This window comes from Centropristis striata, chromosome 17, assembly GCF_030273125.1.
Source record: "Centropristis striata isolate RG_2023a ecotype Rhode Island chromosome 17, C.striata_1.0, whole genome shotgun sequence".
Lineage (NCBI taxonomy): Eukaryota > Metazoa > Chordata > Actinopteri > Perciformes > Serranidae > Centropristis > Centropristis striata.
The window spans coordinates 22,555,414-22,576,163 of NC_081533.1; the positions used below are offsets into that span (position 1 = coordinate 22,555,414).

Sequence of the window (20,750 nt, forward strand, 5' to 3'; positions counted from 1 at the left end):
CTTTCATATTCCTGTGCAACAGACCAATTTTCTCTCCAGGAATTATTTAACTTCTCTCAATTATTCCAAAAATTGAAACAGGTAATCATTGCTACTCTCATAATTGGGAGGAGATCTATATCAGTGTAAGTGAATGAAGACTGAGTAGCAGAAATTATCCCAAAAATCTATTGCATTGATTGTCTGTAGTTTTAGGGCTTCCTTTACGACACATGGAACCAGGAGCAGTTAATCTGAAAATTGAGAGTGTGACAGGGCATTTCAGAGAGTGCACTCATGCATGTTTCCCCAATTTTCAATAAGCTTTTGTCTTTGAATGACAATAGATTTTAGTGTTCAGCTCATTGGACTCTACGGGATGAGCTGCAAGAACGGGATGAAAAACTCGCCTCTCTGTATGGACCCATAAGTGCAGAGCTATTTGAGATTTTGGCCCCTGATTACATTGCCTTTTTCAAACAATAAACATTCCTCAGCACTTTCAGTGGTCGAACATCTGTGATTAAAATGTTTCTGACTCCATATTATTAGGAATGATTTCTGTGCAGGTTGTATATTATTAGTAATGATTTTGCCGAGGCTATTTTGATAAATGAAATTACAAATGATGACACACAGAGAGGGGAGAGGGGATGGAGAGGCATCAGAGAGGCAGAAAAGGCAAAAGAAAAGTGAGACAGTAATTGGACAATACCACCAAATGCATGAGCAGAGAAGTGAGTGGAGGGTGTACTAATGGAGGAAAGGGAGAAATAGAAATGTCACTCCATAAAATACTGGGCTAATTTGGGCCCATAATTACCATGGGGATGAGTGGCAGAGACGGAGCGGGGAACATTGTATCGCACTCAAAAATAGATGAGATTTGACCAGAGATTATGTGAAAAAGACACCAGGGTTGTGAGGCGCATAGTTACAAAAAGGGCCTTTCTCTGCCACACACCGGCACAGTGTACTCTCTGGAGACACACACACACACACACACACACACACACACACACACACACACACACACACACACACACACACACACACACACACACACACACACACACACACACACACACACACACACACACACACACACACACACACACACACACACACACACACACACACACACACACACACACACACACACACACACACACACACACACACACACACACACACACACACACACACACACACACACACACACACACACACACACACACACACACACACACACACACACACACACACACACACACACACACACACACACACACACACACACACACACACACACACACACACACACACACACACACACATTCTCCATGAGTAAGTCAGCTCACGGTGGAGGCTCTCTCCATGTATGACCCCTCAAGGTCAAAGGTAGTTTCTTGGTAATTCACACCCTGTAGGGCTGTGTGTGTCTGTACCTGCCTTGCTGCTGCTGTGGCCTCCTGCATGTGTGAGTTTGAGCACTGGTCAGGGCTTCTGGTGTTACCAGAGTTAACAAGGCTACATGTGAACAGCGTGTCGTGTCCCTCATGCTCTCTAGATTTGTCAGTCCTTAAGTTTCCCAGGATGTCGTGTGCATACCAGTAGTTTGGTTCAGATCAAGGAAAAAGGAGATACATTAGACTTGTTCTCAAGTGTGAAGCAAATTTTAACCAAACATTTAAAATGTCACAACTCATGGAAACTCCTTGACTGGACAGTTATGGTGGCACTGAATCATTTTCACTCTGAGGAAAGAAAATGCAAATACACTGGGCGCACATAATTGAGAGGTTGTGGTTTTCTATTCTTATTAGAACGAAGAAATTTACACGAACAAACCAACGCGGAATATTCCACAAATGACAAATCACGACGCTGTCCATTCTGGCTGACCGTTGCGGCTGCATGATGTTCATGTTGTGCATATAAAAGTGTTTTCAATTATGTGGAGATGCAAGACAAACCCACTTCCTCTAATTAGGACTCAACCTATTTTAAAACTCTAAATTGTTATTAAGGGGAAGGGGCACACACGCACACAATCACAGCAAAAGGAACAGCAAGCTCGGATACCCGTACACACACGGCAGCATTTTAAAACTTATTATTAATACAGTGAGTGACGAATGCAAATGTGCTCCAATAAAAGAAACAAACACAAGAAGGCTGTGTGCTGGGGTGAGGTGGGAGAAATAGAGAGACGGATGCAAGTAACGCTTCTTGACACAATGAGGAGCAGAGACAACTGATTTATGGGATGAATTATGGGATGTCAGTAAAATCCTCTTCTGATATTCAAATTTAGACTGATAAGGAATAAAAGAAGAAGATGGAGTGAGGTCTTGTAGCGCCCTCCAGGCTACAAATACTGCCAGAGTAAGGGTTTCCATTTCTCTGGAGCTACATGGGTTGCGCTGGATTAAAAAAAAAAAAAAAAAGTCCACTGAATAGCACATGACAGCAGGAAGGAAGGACAGAGAGAAAGTGGGGAAAGAGAGACGAAACGTGAAGTGGAGAAGAGCAAAAGGAAGAAGTGAAATGAGGTGCTGAGTAACAGGAGGAGGTGGAAAATAGGAACACGGGGAGGAGAGAGGAACAGCAGGATTTGGCCTTATTATTACTAGCTGTCTTCTCATTGAGGCAGAGAAGGTGGGACGGGGAAAAGAAAAAAAAATAAGGGAAAGAGATATGGTGGGAATGTTAAAAGAGGCTGAGTAGATGGGAGGAATATTAAACAATGAGAGCAATGGATGAATCAGTGGAGGGTGGGAGGAAGGGAGGGAGAAAAAGATGAGAAATTAGTTAAGAAGGGAATCATTGGTAAGGGAGAGAAGATGGAGTTTGATAGGATGGGTAGGAAGAACAGAGAAGGACAGAGGATGGATTAAATGGACGGCCGTGATGGAGGGATTCACTTGGGATAAATGGCAGTATCTGATTGATGGAGAGATCCGCAGAAAGATGGAGTTACAGGAGTGAGATCGCCGTTCTGTTTTTGACGCTATCAGATATAGAAGGAGAGAAATATCACACACACTCCCTCTTCATTCACTCTTTACTTGGGTACAGTATGTTTTTTTTCCTTGCAGTGCACAACAAAGCCAAATGTCCCTCTTTACTTTACTGGAGTAACATGATTGCGGGCTTCAGTAAATTCACTTCATCATCCACTTATCACACTATGGGAGTAAAGGCTTTCTGCACTCGTGCTTCTCGGAATAAACTTCACATCTCAGCCAAGCTAAACTGATCGCAGAGCTTATGTGCCAAAAGGTTTGCGGATGCATTGAATGTGATGAGTGCCTGCTGAAGAAAAATAGATTAAAATACAAAATGTCAAGGTGCTGCTTTAATACTCTCCACCTCTCCTTCCCTCCCTGCTTGCCTGATCTCAAAGCACGCAGTCCATCCCTCCCTGTCATTCTGTCGAGAGGGCTGCCGCCGTGACATCCATCACTCCTCATTCTCATTTTCCCCCTCCATCCCCCATCCTATGCTTCGCATCTTCACTCTTATTATTTTTCCTCTTCCTTTCCCTCGCTATCGTCTTTACGCAATAACCGTTCCACCTGGAGTTTAGTGCGACTTAAAAAGCTATGAATGTGAACATAACATAAAAAACACCAGTCGCTTATTAGTTGAGATATTCAAATCTGATTACACCATGTGCAAATCTTTCTCCGGTGTTTTACCAGACGGTGTTTTGCTCCCAAAGCGGCAGCACAGCTTTCACTCACAGAGCTGCCAATTAAAAACTACTCTTCCTTCCTACTTCTCAGTATTGTATGAAGCTAGATTAATATTTATATGATCATGGATAATTTATTCAAATTTGTATACATTTTTAACTTGACATTTCATTTTTAAATGTCCCTTGTGTAAAAAGAGAAACTTTTTGCTGGGAAAATGCACCTGCGATGATTATGATACAATCCAGCCTATCTGTTATCTGTTGTCTGTATCTTTGGCAGACAGATCTGTCAACCACAAAGGTCACTAGCTCATCACGTGTTCACACCAGAGACTGGTATGTAAGGGACTGTGTTAGTAGGGATGCATTCAGAGAAGATGAAGTACAAGGTGAGGGAACAGGGTTGAGTAATCATTTCATTATCAGCCTATCAGATGCCAAAGAGTGCACTGTGATTGTGAAACTATAAAGAAGGATTTTACAACCCTGTCCTGGTTATTCGTCCCTCTGCTGTGTTATGGCCTCATTTAAATGAATTAGGAGATGCTCCTCCTCTTCCCCCCCCCCCCTGTTGTCTGTTTGAATGCGGCCTAGTGTATCATTCAGCCTCTGTGTTTTATAAATACAGACCAGAAGTCATCCATGATCAATGTGCAAAGCTGTGCTCATAGCATTAAAGTGAGCTCGGCAACATCATGTTCTGGGTTCAGTTTGTCAGTCTGTCAGCAGGATTGCGGAAAAAATACTGGCCCCATTTTGAGAGCATGGGCCAAGGAAGTACCTGTTAAAGCTCATAAAGCTCATGAACACACTGAAGTCAGAAGAAGAACTTCCCTACTCAAGTAATGGCATCTGAGGAGCATGTAGATGCATCTTTACAGTACAAAAAAACAGAGTTTAAACATACAAGTTCTATGACAACTGATCGGACTCCATTGCTGATGAACGGCCATACATTACTCCAGAGCAAAGAGTTAAGTGGACCTCAAATTGAGATTGTTTTTTGTAAACTAATAACAATTGATGTCCATCAATGGACAGTACTTGAGCCAACTGTTTGTCGCAGGTCCAGTCCTCATTTAGAAGTGCAGTTTTCTTTTCTTCACCACCATAATGTAAAACTAACAAACTATCTTCAGTGGAAACTGTCTGACCATCATTTAGTGCCTTTAGTCTGCACTGCAATGAAGAGCACCAGACAGTCAGAGCTCAGTGCAACAGGGGGTGCGACACTGCAATTGTGGGTCAGCCCTGTAAATAAAAGCAGAGTATTCATTGTTCTTAATACCACTCTACCTTTCTCAGTGCACACAATCTATCCTACCTTGTTTATTTCTTTTGCTCTCTGTCTCTCTCCCCGCCTATTTCCTTCACCTGCTCTGAAAGCTCAATTATAAGATGATAAGAGAAGATAGAAAGCTCTCTGCCTGTAGCCGTTATCTATTCTCTCCCCAGAAGAGAAAATGAAGTCAAAGAGATGCAAAATAAGGATGAACTAAACACTGATTTAAACCTGTCACAAAAAGTATAAAAAGTTCCTCCTCCCTATTTTGATTCCTTGAGCTCTTCCATTTCGGTCCAGTTTATCTCTTCCACCCCTATTTCTGACCTTAACACTGCACTTCCTATCTCTCCTTCTGTTCTGCTATCTTCCTCATTTCTTCATGAAGAGGGAAAAAAACATTTGAAACTCTACTGCTGTGTACAAGATTGCTGATTTTTGATCTTTAGGGAAGAAGTAGACTTTCCACTTCAGCGTATGACTCCTGCACTCTCCTGTTGACACAGCAGCTCTTTCACAGAGTTGAACACACTGAGCATGTGACAGCATTTTCAACAGCGCTATCACCACTTTAGTTTAAGTCAAAAGTTTGATGCCACTGCAGCATCCTTCAAACTCTCAAACTTCGGCAATTTGCTTCTCTGCGATTTGGGCGTCCTGTTGTGGGATATCTGTATTGACTCTGAAAAAGGGTACAGAATTGACTCGATCTCCAATCGTCAAAATAAATTATCCAAGTGGCAACTCAAGTGGCCAAAAGCCCATAGCGTGACAACTGTCTCACCCTCCTGCCATCCACCTTTCACTGCCTCCTCACTCAGCTGCTGACCTTGTCACAGCCCTCGGGTAATAATTTATTTATCTGTCCCTCAAACATAGCATTCCTCCATCCACGCTTTTCTGTGTTGATTGTGTTTGGTTCATTCATATTGCATGGTAATGGTGGAGGGGGCTTGTCGCTCAGTTGACACGATTCATAGCTCAGCTGCACAGCTAAATGGTAGGAAGGAAGAGGGAAAAGAGGAAAGAGAAGAAGAGAGATGGGAACAGATAGCAAGCAGTGCTGGAAGCAGAAGTGGATAAGGATGTGGGGAAAATGTACATGATTTTAAGATGAGTAGTAGGTGGGAGTGAAGATACGAGTGGTGCGGGAAGGGGGGGTGAAGAAAGAAAATATGGAGTGGAAACAAAGCAGAAAGTCCTTGATGTGGAAAGGTCACAAGATATTCCATGGCAACTCCTCTCAAAGCAGTGCAACCAGGTATTTTCACAGTGTGAAATAATGAGACTTAAAAGTGAGAATGACATAACAGGGATGCCATATATTGATACCTTATATTTTTTGGTCTGCATCCCAAAATCAGGTGTGAATATACGCTGCTGAATTGAATATGGGGCTGAAATTGAACAAAGGCTTAATCAGAGTACGGTTATTTATCAGGTTAATGTTAAAATAAAACATTTGGTTTGATCATTGAGCCACATAAACTGTTAATGAAATAAAAACAACTACCCCCAGGGTTTCATTAATGAACTCAAATTCAATTGAAATAAATCTGTGTACGCAACACAACTATTTATTTCTCCCCCTCGCTCAGAACCTAGAGACAGATGATGATTTGTTTGATTGGAAAGCCACCAGAGCAAGTCGAATTCAATCACACCCAAGGAGTTAAAAAGCACTGTGTTAAGTCACAAGGCAGCAAAGGCAGTATTTTATTCACAGCATCCATGACAAGCTATAAGAAGGGGAGAAAGGAAAAAAAACAGAAACCAGAGGCTCTCCACGAAATTTATAGTTTCCCAATTGCAGTAAATGTGACAATATCATTGATCAGCCTCCCTGGTCTGCGTGTGTGTGCTGCTCAGCTGTAAATTGCAGATTTCTGACATGATACTAAAGAAAGCATTGCGTTGTGTAACTTGTTTTTGCTTCTCTGCACTGTTAAAGAATTACCTTCCTTTCTATTCCCCTCTAGCAGAATCCTCACACATTTAGCAGAGTCTGGGCTACAGACCAAACATAATCCAGACATAGCAACTGAGCATACCAAGGCTTTTTATTAAGAACTGCTGGGGTCAACATAATCATTATCTCTTAACATTATCTTTAACATGCACACTCTGATTTGTTTTCATCCTGATAAATGGTCCTTTATTCTTATTAAACCTTGTTTTAACTAATGTGCCATTTTTATTGATTCAAACTGGCTTTCATTACCATTTAATTATTTGTAAAGCACTTTGTGACACCGTTAAGGCCTATAAAAGCTAATAGAGAATCAGCAAAAAGAAACACATTAAAGAAAGAGAGGGAACAAAGGATGATAGGGAGAAAAAAAAAGAAGAGAAGGAGAGTAGGTGGGTGTACAGTCGAGGGTGAAGGGCAAAATGACATGACAGCAAAAAGCATCTAGGGATCAGACTTCATCAGCAAGAGAGTTGTTTTAAAGACACAATGAGAAATGACATAGAGTGAAGCTATACGGATATGTGCCTGTGAATGGATACCCAGAGTGTTCATATAGAGACGTTTATGTCTTCTCATGTGTGAAAACTGTCAAAGAAAAGCACTGGTCCTCTCAAATTCAGTACATCATCCCACTCTCAGTCTTCAAATGGCAATGTATGTCTAATTGCAGCACTGAAAGCTACTATATAGATCATTGTGACAGACCTATAATTTGAGCACTGGCTGTTATCTGCAGCTGTGACTGCACATGTGCACACACACCTGGATGGTGATATTCTGTTATTTCTCATTTCTCATTACCATTTAGTGATATTTTTGGTATCAAGATGTTAGTACTATAAATCCCAGTGGGGATTAATAATTTACTCTGAGCTCTCTGCAACATTCAGTTAATTGCTCTTAACTGCAGGTATTAGTTATTGATATACAACAGCACTATAGAAAATTGAGCTCTCAGAAGCGAATGTATGCTGAACAAAGCTTTCAGTACATGAGGCGAGGAAGAAGATTTAAGGCTGCATCCACACCAAATCAGGAGATGTCGCAAAAACGCCAGAAATCCTAATCATTCAAGTTGGGCTAGAGCAGTCCACACTGCAGGGGATGCCGGGAAAAAACCTGCTGCAGTCTGCAGCAGAAAAGCTGAAACAGACTCAACTCTTGGATAAAACCACATGCTGAATGCAGCCTGAATGTGATGCCATGTTGCTTTGCAAGTATATGACATATGGGCTTCGAACATTTTTTGCCTGATTAGAAAAAGAGAGAATTATGCTGGGTAATTAATCTTGGAAGAAAAGAGCTTAATGTGCCCAGCTGGGATCTGGCATTTTACCACTCAATGCTGAAACTGGACAGTATCTCAAGTCTAGAAGAAGAATGTGCTATCAATGTGCAATGCACCATCTCAGCAATAGAGAAACTGAGTTTGAGTCAGGACTTTGGTTTTATATGGTGATTTTTACCAGAAACACTTGAAGGCTTTGCTGATTTTCAACCGGCTCTGTGTCACTCCAGCACAGGCAATACATGTAGATGAACCACCAAACGCCCACCTGGTATGTTCATCTGCATGTACGGCTGTTGAAAATTGGTAAAGCTTCCCTTTAGGTTAGCCAGTTACTTGGTAAAAGCCTTGGACATGAGGAAAAATGCCCATCATTTAGCAAAGAATTTGAAATGTTGCAATTGAACATGTAATATTATTTTTAGTTTTTTTTTCTGTGTGGTGTCAAGTATGTGTTACTGGAAGTTGTCTTGTTAGTGTGTTGACGTTCAGCCTTGCACAGTCACATTCTTGTTATATGATGGTTTATATGTAGAAGTGACACTTTGTAATCCAAAATTGGATTGGCTACATGTAAAAAATACTAGGGCCAGGACTCAATTAAAAAAATTAATCTAATTAATTAGAGGCTTTGTAATTAATTAATCGAAATTAATCGCATTTTAATCGCATATAAATATTTGACCTGAGAACAGTGAGAAGTAATTTATTTTTGTTCAAGTCCAACAGACCAGTGCAATTTTTGCCATTTTTGCTCGTCCACGCTAGCTACCACACTAGCTAGCTGCTATATGTTTTGCATTGAGGTGATTCTTGAGGCTGGATGTGCTGCGGTGATATGCGAATTCCTTGTTGCATAGCAACACAACCATGCTCTTATCGACGCTTCCATCCGTTCGTTTTTTGTAACAAAATGTCCCATCATCCGTGGGGCCAACCAAAGCGCTCTCATCAGCTTCTTCCTTCATGTTCACTGTGGTTTGTTGTTGTCTGAACTCATCAACGCTAGCTGGTGCTCCAGTATAATCGGTCCGCCTGAAACTCATCCAGTGAGAAACGTTCCACGGTGCAAAAATAAGTGTGATTAAAATGCGTCAATTTGCGTTAAAGCCCCGGCCCTAAAAAATACACAGATATATATGTGTATTATATATCGTAAGTATCATCTCTACCTGCAGACTTTCTCCTCACTCTGAAAGTGATGTTTCAAAGGGGAGGAGTTGCTCATAGTATGGCAACGGCCTTTTAGTCATTTTTTAAAATCAACCCTACCTCAATCCTGCCGGTGTCTGGTTGGAAGCCTCTGGCTGGGTCTTCGGTCGTCACCCTGCACTGGATCGCACAGCCGTTCACCCTGATCTTGTCTTGTTTAAGGGACAGTTCTGGCAGGCTGCGGCCCTCACACACATGCAGCTGGGCATGCACCAGGTCCACACTGTTAGAGAGAGAGAGGCGATGAGGTGAATAAATTGATTGAAGCCTTGAACATGGTGTGAATAGCCCTTAATTTCCCTTGATGTCACTGTGGAGAACATTTTTTCTGCTTATACCAAGGTTTAAAAGACCGGTAAGGCCACTTATTCAATATAAACATCTTAAGCTTTTTTGGCTTCAAATCAGAATGGGGAGGGTGTGGATGTGAGGATTTTTTTCCCCAGCACTTCTCATTTGAACAAAGAATCTGCGATGCGTGACAGGAAAACAATCCCTCATGGATAGCTCTTAATAGCAAAAACAAAGTGATTAAAATGAAAGAAACTTTAGGTATAATTTGATGTTGTTGAAACAATGGCCCCTGAGGAAGCAAGCAGGAAACAGAAAATACAACTTTACATATGAAAACAACAAAAAAATTAGCAACAGAACTTTTGTTTGATTAGAGCTTAATAGATGCTGTGAAGAATCTCAATCAACTCTCTGGGCTCTGTGATAGAAAGTGAGTTCAACATATGCAGGGGATCATTTTGTTAATATGGCTTCACTAAACCTAACAGCAGCATTCCTGCTAAGCAGTCACACAATGGCAGTTATCAACTTAGTCATTCAACCCAGTGTGTCCACATATAGTCAAGGACAAGACTATTACTACTACTACTTTGTTGAATTGAAAAATATTAAGACTTAAACACATCATTCAACCTCTTTATTTGTTCCCAAGTCAGTTTCTCATATTTAAAAAAAATCAGGAGGGAAAGCCACAGAGCTTTGTTTGCCTCTGAAGACTCAGAACCTCTAATATCTGCACAATAGCACGACAGAATCAGTAGCGTGTTTCCAGCAATGAATTTCGATGCGTATTTTGAAGATTCGTATGAGAAAAGCTTGATGGAAACACCAAAATTTGAGGAAGGAAAAAAAAATTCAAATTTGCGCATAAAGGTTTTTACGCAAGCTTGAGGTGGTTTTTGTCTTTTTAGGATAATAGTTAATGCGCTATAGGGGAGATGGAAACAATTATCACAAATAAGTTCTGGCGAACATTTAACTCACTGACTGATAAGATGCTTCCGCTCTGCTGGTCAAGAAGAGCTGACATGAAAGAACAATTTTAGGTTGCACAATTAAATCTAATTCCTGAAGACACATTTTCTCTCATGGGTGGCCAAAGTTGTCTGGTTAGCAACCTATTTTTATATTTCTCTCTTCTGCCCTTGATGCAGCTTTGCTAATTGGCTCTCAACCAGTTGATGGAAACGTCCCTAATTCACATTTTCTTTAATGCGACATTTCAAAATTTGACTTCAAAATTTGATTCAACATTAATGGTGGGGGTTAATCTATTTTCTCAAATATCACCAGCTCCAGAGCAGGTTAGATGTGCAGCAGAAGTTGCTATGGCAATGTACCATCGAGTTCACGCAAAAAAATAAAACCCAGGGTTACATTAAGTTACCTTTCTAACCACAAACGCTGCTCTAGTATTGGGCCTAAGAGCAAAGAAGCACTAAGTCAACGGCAGCTAGACTGGTGTTTGTGGTCTAAAACAGTAACATTTTGTTTCAGTTGAATTAGCCATTTATTTTGTCCTTAGGACAACATATGAACTAAAAAGTATTTTTAAAGAAACACAGCCTTGAGCAGGTGTGTGACAAATTCAAAACTGCTCCACAGTAAGTCAGTACAATGAAAATAAATGAAGACTCAGCTGAAACAAATAACATCTGCTCCTGGGGAATACTGATAAGCTTATTATAACCAACAGCTGCATGCTACGATGCAAAAATTTGTTTTTGATATTGATGTTATCTGCAAAAACTGGCTAAAAGCTAAGACGACGTGTTGTTGGTCGTTTTATTCGACTTTATTAAATTTCAAAAGATAACATTAAAATTAGGTTTAAGCTAAATGCATGGTGCAGTTGCTACTTGTTCCGTCACACCAACTCAAGCCGGTTACATTTTATTTATGTGATATCCAAGAAATGCATTTTCACTCAGGAACATATGCACACACACACACACACATACAGATAGGAGTATATTATGCAAATTTTTATTCAGCAATTATCCAATATTATGAAGAATTTAAATATGAGAGGAACTAAGAGAAGATATTTTCTTCCATTTCCATGAGTTGTAACCCTTAACATCAATTTTGGCTCATTTGTATGCATTTATTTAAATATAAAGCTCAAATGAGACTTGCTGGGTTAAGCTTCGTGACCTTGTGCAGTCTAACACATAGCCAAAATGTATAAAAGCATTTTGTCATCATTGTTTTCTGGACACATTTCAAATGCAGCAGTGGACAGACGCAGGCAGTGGGGACACATAATTCTTAAATGGCTGTGTCCCTGCGCCCAATCTGCTGCCAAAAATAAACACACTCAGACAATTGGGAAGCCTCGCCGCCTTGAAGGGTGAATGAGAGACAGAAGGCACACACATTAGCAAACAAGCTTGGATTTTGGACACCGTCTTGGCCTCAGTCTCCTTAATGTCTCAATTAGCTGGTATCCACATTCTGGCTAAACAGAAGGACAATTATGCATCAGCCTGGTGTGAAAATGTGTTGGTGGAATAAGCAGATCCAATCTTGATAACTTGGACAAGCACTAACGTCATGTTTTTGTTACACTTTTATGAATATGTTGGTATTTTTGAAATTAGACAGCCCAGCTCAGCTCCTTAAAAAATAAAAAGGACAAGATGAAGTGAGTCACTCTATGAGTGGTGCCCCTAACAGCAGTTAAGGAAAGGATTCTGAGTTTCCAAGTATTTAATGCTTTAATTAGAACACCAGTTTGTTTCCAGACTTAGATTAAGCTGAGGACACACTACAAGATTCTTTGCCAGATTTGACCCACGATTCCCAATTGGGTAAAGTCTGCACTAGTCGGCATGGCGAGTTGGCACAACAATCAACGAGTGTGTGAGGGGAACAGACCCGACCGGACATCAGTCGCAGTCAATCAAACATGTTTTACATTTTTGAGCCGAATCCGGACACAATCAAGGTTTTGTGAACTGACTGCAAACACATGTTTCCAACAGCCAAAAGAAAAAGAGGAGTGGACACAGGAAAAAGCATCAGAAGACAGCAGCAGCAAGCAGATTGTCATCCATCTTTGTTTACCTCCTCTCCTCCTCCTCCTCCTCCTCCAAATTGGTGCATTACCGCCAGAAACTGGTATATTTGTTGACCCTTTAAACTGTCACCCTTGTGAGAGTTTAATGCATTCAGTTCCTTTAGTCAGTTTGACACATCCTGTATTCTGTGATCCCTCATCAGGAGCAGTTGTTAAATGTTCCCCAGTCTTTCAGTTGTCATACAAAAATCTGCTGAAACCATCATGACTTTTGAAAATCTGTAAAGACTTGTGTAGTGTGTCCCCAGCTATAATTGTCTTTGTTGGGTCTAAGATTTTATCAGCTGCCCGGGACTTCTGCACCTTAAAAGGGACAGTTCACATCAAAATCAAAAATACATATTTTTCCTTTTACCTGTATTGCCATTTATCAATTTTCAATTAAGAATCTTTTTCAATGAGTTGCCAGTTGTTAGAGATATCAGCCTCCTTTCCAATTAAATATATATGCATATATAACTATATGCCACTCACATGTGGTGTTCAAAGCACCAAAAATAAACACTTGAAAAACTCAACAGCAATGTCACATTCTAGACATCATGTGCCAGTTATTCAAGATAAAACAGAGAGCTTATTGTGAGCAGATTCCTGTTGGAACTATACTAGAAATAAAATAGTAGAGAAAGCAGAAAGCAGACATCACTATGGCCAATATATCCAACACACACAGCACTTCAGGTCAGAGGAAAAATATGTATTTTAGATCTGGGGTGAACTGTCCCTTTAAGAAAACTACATGGGTAGAGACTTTCCTACTCTATAGTATGAAATATAATGTTGCCAAGAGTTAAGAGCTGTGATTGTCTTTATAATTCTTTCATCCATTGTTCAGTAATTTCAGGCTGAAACGAAGACAACAAGGCATACTTAAGCTGCAGTATGGCAAAAGTATTTGTTTGCTTGTTTATTTGTTCTGTCAGTCGTTTATTCAACGACTGACAAAGTAAGGCAAAAAGTAAGGCAAAAAAAAAATGGATCCAAATTTTAAAAAACAAACTTACGAGGCGGCATAATGGTGAGTTTTAATGGCTCCCTTTTCACAGAGATGGAAATTCTTTAATATTATTCAAATAAACATGTGTTGTTTTAACATTTCCACTTGACACCCATGCATGGACTTTTTCTCTATTACATATAAATCAAGTTTGGCCTAGTTTTTTTCCTCGCATAATTCTTCTACTTTGAAAGCATAAGGCAACACTGATTGAATGAGGACCCTCGAGGGTTTATAGAATTCATTGTATACTAATTTGACTCAGACAAATTAAAGAGCCTGCAGCAACATCTGTCCCTCAGTGCAGCCAGTTACAGAATGAAAGTTCCTTGTATCATTAGCAAGTTCCACAATAAGGCGGAGCAACACAGGAAGAGGATGAGGGTGATATGCCTTCTGCAAAAGTAGGAGTTGGGAATACTCTCCAGCACATGCATGCGATAAAGGACGCTGGTTTTAACAGTTGGCAAAACCGGATGTTACAGAACACAGAGGATTAACTGAAGAGCGTGACGAGGATTGACCTGAAACATCTGTACACAGGCACAGTCAGGCAACATCAACATTAGTGGGGATACTTTAACAAGAAGTGCAATGTTTGAGAATCAGCATTTGAATTAGACACGTTAAGTAACAATATTAATGGAAACGATCCAAAGACCATGTCTGTATTCACGGATACATTTCCATTATATGCGTAAACATCACTTTCTCCTCTGTTAGGGGACATTTGTAACCAGCTGCCAGACAGACAGATAACTAACAACCACTCAACCTTCTTCTAATGTGTTTGACATTTATATATGTATGTAATGAATTAAATTACCTTGTATGGAGCTTCAAGTATGAACTAAGTCTGGATGTATATCTAGTATACAAAACACAGGGTGAGATGCATAGATCATCACACTGTATTTCAATTACAACAGTGCTCTTTTTCATTATCCACTAATTTCTTTTACAAGCTTTGGCAACAGAGAAGTTATGACATTTCATGGCAATAAAATCAGTTGAAATTGAAATATTGAAAGTCTGTGTGCAGTTATCAAAATAAACTATGAAAGTTTGCTTTTTCTTTTATTTGATATGGTGACTGGTGAAACAGAATACGGGTCGAGGGCATAACTCAGAAAATAATTAATAAATGGAAACTCTGGAAGTAAGGAGCAGTTTTATTTGATTTAATTTATCATTAATGTTTATGCATGAGAACTCTGAACAATAAAATATTTTGGGAGTTTTCTTCTCCAATCAAGTCAGTTGTATTTAAATAGCATCAAATAACAGAAGAAAGAAGAAAGAGAGAGAGAGAGAGAGAGAGAGAGAGAGAAAGAAAGAGCGAGAAAGAGACAGACAGACAGACAGACAGACAGACAGACAGACTTCTAGGCAGCACTCTCCTATACATCTGCGAGTACAGTGGCAAGGAAACCCAGAGCAGGACCAGCTTCTGGGTAGCAAATAAATCCATCAAATAAAAGTAATGAAAATGATATAAAAAAAATACAATGCCAAAAGCTATAAACCTCTCACATTTCTTATTGTTCAGATGTTATATAGATGTATATCATGCCTGGAAAAGTGTCCCCAAAGGATGATTTTTATGTTGTTTTTGTAGTAATTTAATAATCAATAAATGTGCTTCTTATAATAAAGGGACACAAGAAGAAACAGAATAGCTCAGTATTGAATACCACAGTGGAAGGTCCAATTCCAGATTCATTCAAACATTTATCCTTGACCAAAACTAATCTTAACTAAAGTTCTTCCACCTGCTTGTTCACAAATCTAATCTTAAAAGTTGTTGGCGCCCTCACTTCCTGCTCTCTCTTTATATTGTGTACTGTGTGTACTCTGTCATGTAAGAAGCCATCAAGCACTGTGCATGCTGCAGACTACGCATGGCACTTTAATTATATTTTGTCTAGAGCCCCAGGAACCAAGAAGTACTCCTGAGCTGCAACGCTCCCTGGTTAGGTGTTGGAAATTTGATTAAACATAAATTTATTTAGGAATATGCAGCATGTAAGCACAATAAAACGTGATATAATAAGGTCTTAAAACTAGTTTTTGACTCAGGCCCTTTCTACAACACGAGGCCTCAAGATTACAATTATGTACTAATGCAGGAGGTGCCTTAAGGCCGCTCTCATTCCAGGTGATATTGAGGTTTAGTAATGCATATTTCCTAAAATTAGCAAATAATCGCATTATAACAAGCCAAATGGAACAAACTGGAAAGTCTGACTCCTTTTTTCTGGTAGGCTAGGACTCGAAGAAAGTCATGGAAATAAACTTATGGGAAGTTTTAGCCTTGATTTTTTAAATAATTTTTTTATGGGGGGGGGGGGGGGGTCATTAAAAATACTATTATGAAATATTGTTGTGTTGGTGGCTGTGGCTCAGTTGGTAGAGCAGTTGTCTTCTGATTGGAAGGTTGGTGGTTCGATCCCCGACCATGACAGCCATGTTGAAGTATCCTTTAGCAAGATACTGAACCCCAAATGCTGCAAATGCAGATGCTGCAAATGCTTTGGATAAAAGTGCTATATAAGTGCACCCCATTTACCATTTGAATGTTTCACGCACGTCTTTCCTTCACCTGCATTTTCAAATTTACTCCACCTAAACTATACATCTATCCAAGCCTCAATTTTTGCATTTTCCTACAAAACAGAGAAGCTAAAAATATTAGACTTAACATTGTGTCCATTCCTAACATTCAGTGATTTAAATGTCTCCTACTAAAGCCTCGTTTTGGCTCACTTTCAGATTTCTAAAGTGTCAAAAGGTGTGAACTTGTTCTTTATTTCTGACACTGCTAAAAGCGTGCATTAATGTTTTAAGATGCCAAGCCTTATACTTCATGTCTACTTTCCTACCTGGCATCCCTGACTGTTTTTCTCTGCCTTTCTTGGGGCTTCTGAATAGCTGCCAAGTTTATATTTGATCTCTGACATTTTCAAAGAAAAAATTGAAACCCCCACAAGTGTTATAAATATAGGTCTACTCACTGAATCTGTTCTTTAAAACTCTGTCAATGCCTTTACCTCACAGCCAAGTACATCATTTTAGCGAAGTGATACATGTATTAGACAGAAGAACCACATGGAGGCCCAAATTATTTACCGCTCAGCATTGGCTGCATTCCCACAGGTACTATATTAGCCAGATTTTATAGCAGCACCTGAAAAGTCTTTTGGAGAAAATGCAGCATAAATAACTTCCTGTCTAACTGATACATATTCTGTTTATGTATATCACCATGGGCCATGCAGACAGCTGAAACTGAAGACTAGGGAACAAAGTGTGCACACATCTCTGCACCACATCTTATATTTCAGCTCATACGCCTGAACACACATTTTCTTGTGCCAATTTTGAAAAAAAAAAGCCATAGTGGAAACAAATCAACATTCATCAATACTGCACTTAAGCACCAATTTAAGGAAACCAGGTGAAATCAGCTCTCAAGGTCTTGGAAAAAGTCTAACTCTAACTGACAGGTTTCTCTCCAAGAACCTTCAAAGATAAGAAAAACCCTTTTATCTCAAGTCCAGGTCAATGCCATGCACATATTGTTTATCCGCTGATGTTAAAGAAAGTCTCAACAGTCTAACATACTCAAACCTGACAGAGCATTTTGTTGCACCACATTAACACTAACTGGATGGAATTTAACAACTGATTATCCACGTCATGTTCGACAGGGTGGAATATTGCCATCTAAGCGGTTGAACCTGCTCTTTTTTTAAAGAAATCCAGAACTATAAATGTGAGGAAGGCTATGTTAAATCAGATTATGAAACCATAAAACCAGCACACTATTAGTGGATCGACTGATCTTTGACAGAAATATCAAATCAGCATCAGAATGGGGAAGAAAGGTGGTCTTAAGGTTCATGGAATCTGATCCAAAAAAAAGAGAAACATCTACTGAGCTTCAGTTCTCTGGGCCAAAATGTCTTGTTGATGCCAGAGGTCAGAGGGGAATGGCTGAACTGGTTGGTGCTGATAGAAAGACAACAGGAACTCAAATAACCACTCTGAAGTTTTATAAAGAGTCACACCTTAGAGATGATGGGCCACAGCAGCAGAAGACCACACCATATGCAACTCAGAGCCGTACAATGTTCAAACCCTAATCAGAGCTGACCAGTGCTAGGCTATGATTGGTCAGTCTGCATAAAAGGGGGGCGGTGAAGGGTTAATTGAACATTGTTTAAGTGCCACAGCCTACCTGATAATTGTTGCTGACCTTGTATATCATGGCTACTTTGAGCACAATAACCTGCCGTGTCACAAAGCTCAATCATCTCAAACTGGTTTCTTGGGAGATTGGCATCATGGATGTGCAGCCATCGGCATGGACTAAGATCTCTGAGGAATGTGTTCAGCACCTTGTTACATCTATGCCACAATGAACTAAGGCAGTTCTGAAGGCAAAAGGGGGTCCAACCCACTGCTAGTGAGGTGTACCTAATAAAGGGTTGTTGTGTCAGGTAACCAGGGAATTGTGGTTGAGTTAGTTAATTCACGGATTGTGTCCTGTGGTTATATGAAGGAAGATATGTCGATCATTATGGATCTGGAGATGTGGCTCCTCTGTAGAAGGCCACACTTTAAAAAAGGTACATTTTGATTTTGACCAAATAATGTCACCAACACCAATTGTTTTCACCAACCTCATAACTACAAATAATACAAGTGCAACTCTTACCTCCATTTAAAGAAACTATTAGCTGTCATGTCTGAGCTGCGCCCTACAGTCACTGCATTATAGGTGTCTTTAATATGGTGATGAATATGTATTGCTAATTTAATATGTTTGATAATGTGTAAAATGTAGGATCATTATGTAAATGCAGTCTTGTTTTTTTAATGTGACAACAGGTTTAAAAAAAATGCACCATGAACAAAATGGAAATTGGCTTATCCCTTGGGCACCCAGTGGGTGCCAACCCCATACTTTAGGAACCACTGATTTAAGTATAGATGAGAGATAAGCTGAACCTTTTATGTGACAAGAAAGATCAGTTTAAATTCAGTTTATTCCATATTATAATGCTAATAGCCTCACCATAAAACATATGGTGTAATTAGCCAAAATGCATCATTCTTAGTGAGAATTTTTAATTGGTGCTGAAATATGCTGATCTAATATGGCAGTGTGCTTCCAAATAACGAAAGGGCACATGTGCATTTCAAAGCAAGAATTTACATTCCCCTGCCAAAGAGGATCAACTTTGAATTACTTTAGGTCATCTCCAGAGTCAAGAGTGCAGTGAAGGTTTCATTAAAATGTAATTCTATTAAAAGGAATTATCTTGTCTGCCCTGAGTTATACAGAGGGTTAGATGCCAAGGTTGAGGAGATCAGAGCAGAGGATGTATAATGTACCAACCTCTGACAGAGGGTCGAGCCCCTGCACACACAAAATTATGCTTTCTTTTTCCATGACATTAAGTCTAAAATATGATCATAAAAATGTATATACATATATGCATACACGAATACCTCAGAAAGCACCTATACATATGCACTTGACTCACTCACCCTGGACATATATTATTACAGTACATGGAAAATACATTAGCCAAGTGCTCAGTAGAACCTGAGGACACACACACCTGTGCACACACAACAGTCCAGCACGCACACGTACGTTCACACTCAGCAGCAAGCACACAAACTCTGCCTCCATCCGTCACATGTGCATACGCACGCACTCCGAGACCATGAAGGCTGAGTACTAATTGCATATCATTTTCAGTCGTTTCACTCAGAGCTCGTTAGCAAGGGAGAAGAGGGTGGCTGTGCGCCCAGAACTAAAAAGGGGAGAGGGAGAGAAAGAAAGTGAAAGGAGTATGGTGAGGAGAGGAAGGCAGCTTGTTGTGGTGATAAGAGCTGAAGAAATAGTCAAGAAAATATGACAAACAGGCAGGGAGGTAAAGTAAATAATATACTCCACTCTTGAGATCGTCAAGAGATTGAGAGATAAATAAAAACCGGGACAAGATGACAGCTATACATCCCCAACTCAATGCAAGAAAGCGGAAAATAAAGTGAGGGGAAGCAGAGGGAGTGGGAGTGTGGAGGAGGATAGAAATGCTAAAACTGAAAGAGCGAGTGGGAAAAGTGGGAGCGTGGAAGAGATTTGATTTGGCCTAGCTCAAAAGGGACAAAAGGAATGAAAGCAAAGAGGCGGTGGGAGGAAGCAAAGGTTGAAGGCTGGGAGAGAGGGAGTTGGGATGGGAGTGGGAAGGAGGGATGAAGGATAAGACGGATAAATGGGGGAGTGGGACAACAGGGGATGAATTGAGGAAGAAGCAATGACTCAGGGTAAGACTGGAAGAAGATAATAATGAAAGGAAGAATGGAGGTGGGATTGCAGAAAGCAGGTTCATATTTAAGAAATCATTTTGGGAGGCAAAGAGGAGATTATAGCAATAGTTTTGCAACAGCCAGAAGACAGTTAGCCTAGGTTAGCAAGCCAGGTTACCCTGGCTCTGAATATGCTACAAATGTCAAGTTAAGCCAATGGCTGCAGGCTGTAAGTTCATAGTGAAGGGACAGATATAGAGGCGGTATCATTTTTTTTTTATCTAACTCCCAGCAGGAAAGCGAACAAGCTTCTAACTAATCATTTCCGAAAATGTCAGACTATTTTAATATGGCAAACGTAAGAAGTGGAAGAGGTGAATGGAAGGAAGGAAGGTGGGTGGAGTGCAGAAGGAAGTGAGAGCCAAGCACAGATGACACTGCAGGAAAAGATGGCAAGTGTGAGCAAGAGAGGAAGAGAGGAGCAAAAAGAAGCAGTAAATTAAAAGGATGATCAATCCTATCCTATTCCCCTCTATTGCTTTTTAATTTCACTCTCATCTTCTCCTAGATATCCCTTTCCTTGCTTTGCTTCTCCCCTCTCCTCCTTTCTTCCTCAC

General features: G+C 40.1%; 1 protein-coding gene across 1 annotated transcript in view; it reads right to left on the reverse strand.

Moving 5' to 3' along the window:
• LOC131990075 (pyruvate carboxylase, mitochondrial-like) overlaps positions 1 to 20,750 on the reverse strand; it is a 314,152-nt gene that overhangs the window by 206,520 nt on the left and 86,882 nt on the right. The window contains exon 11 of the mRNA XM_059355468.1: positions 9,497 to 9,659. Within this exon, the coding sequence (XP_059211451.1) occupies positions 9,497 to 9,659 (163 nt within the window). The remainder of the gene's footprint in view (positions 1 to 9,496; positions 9,660 to 20,750) is intronic.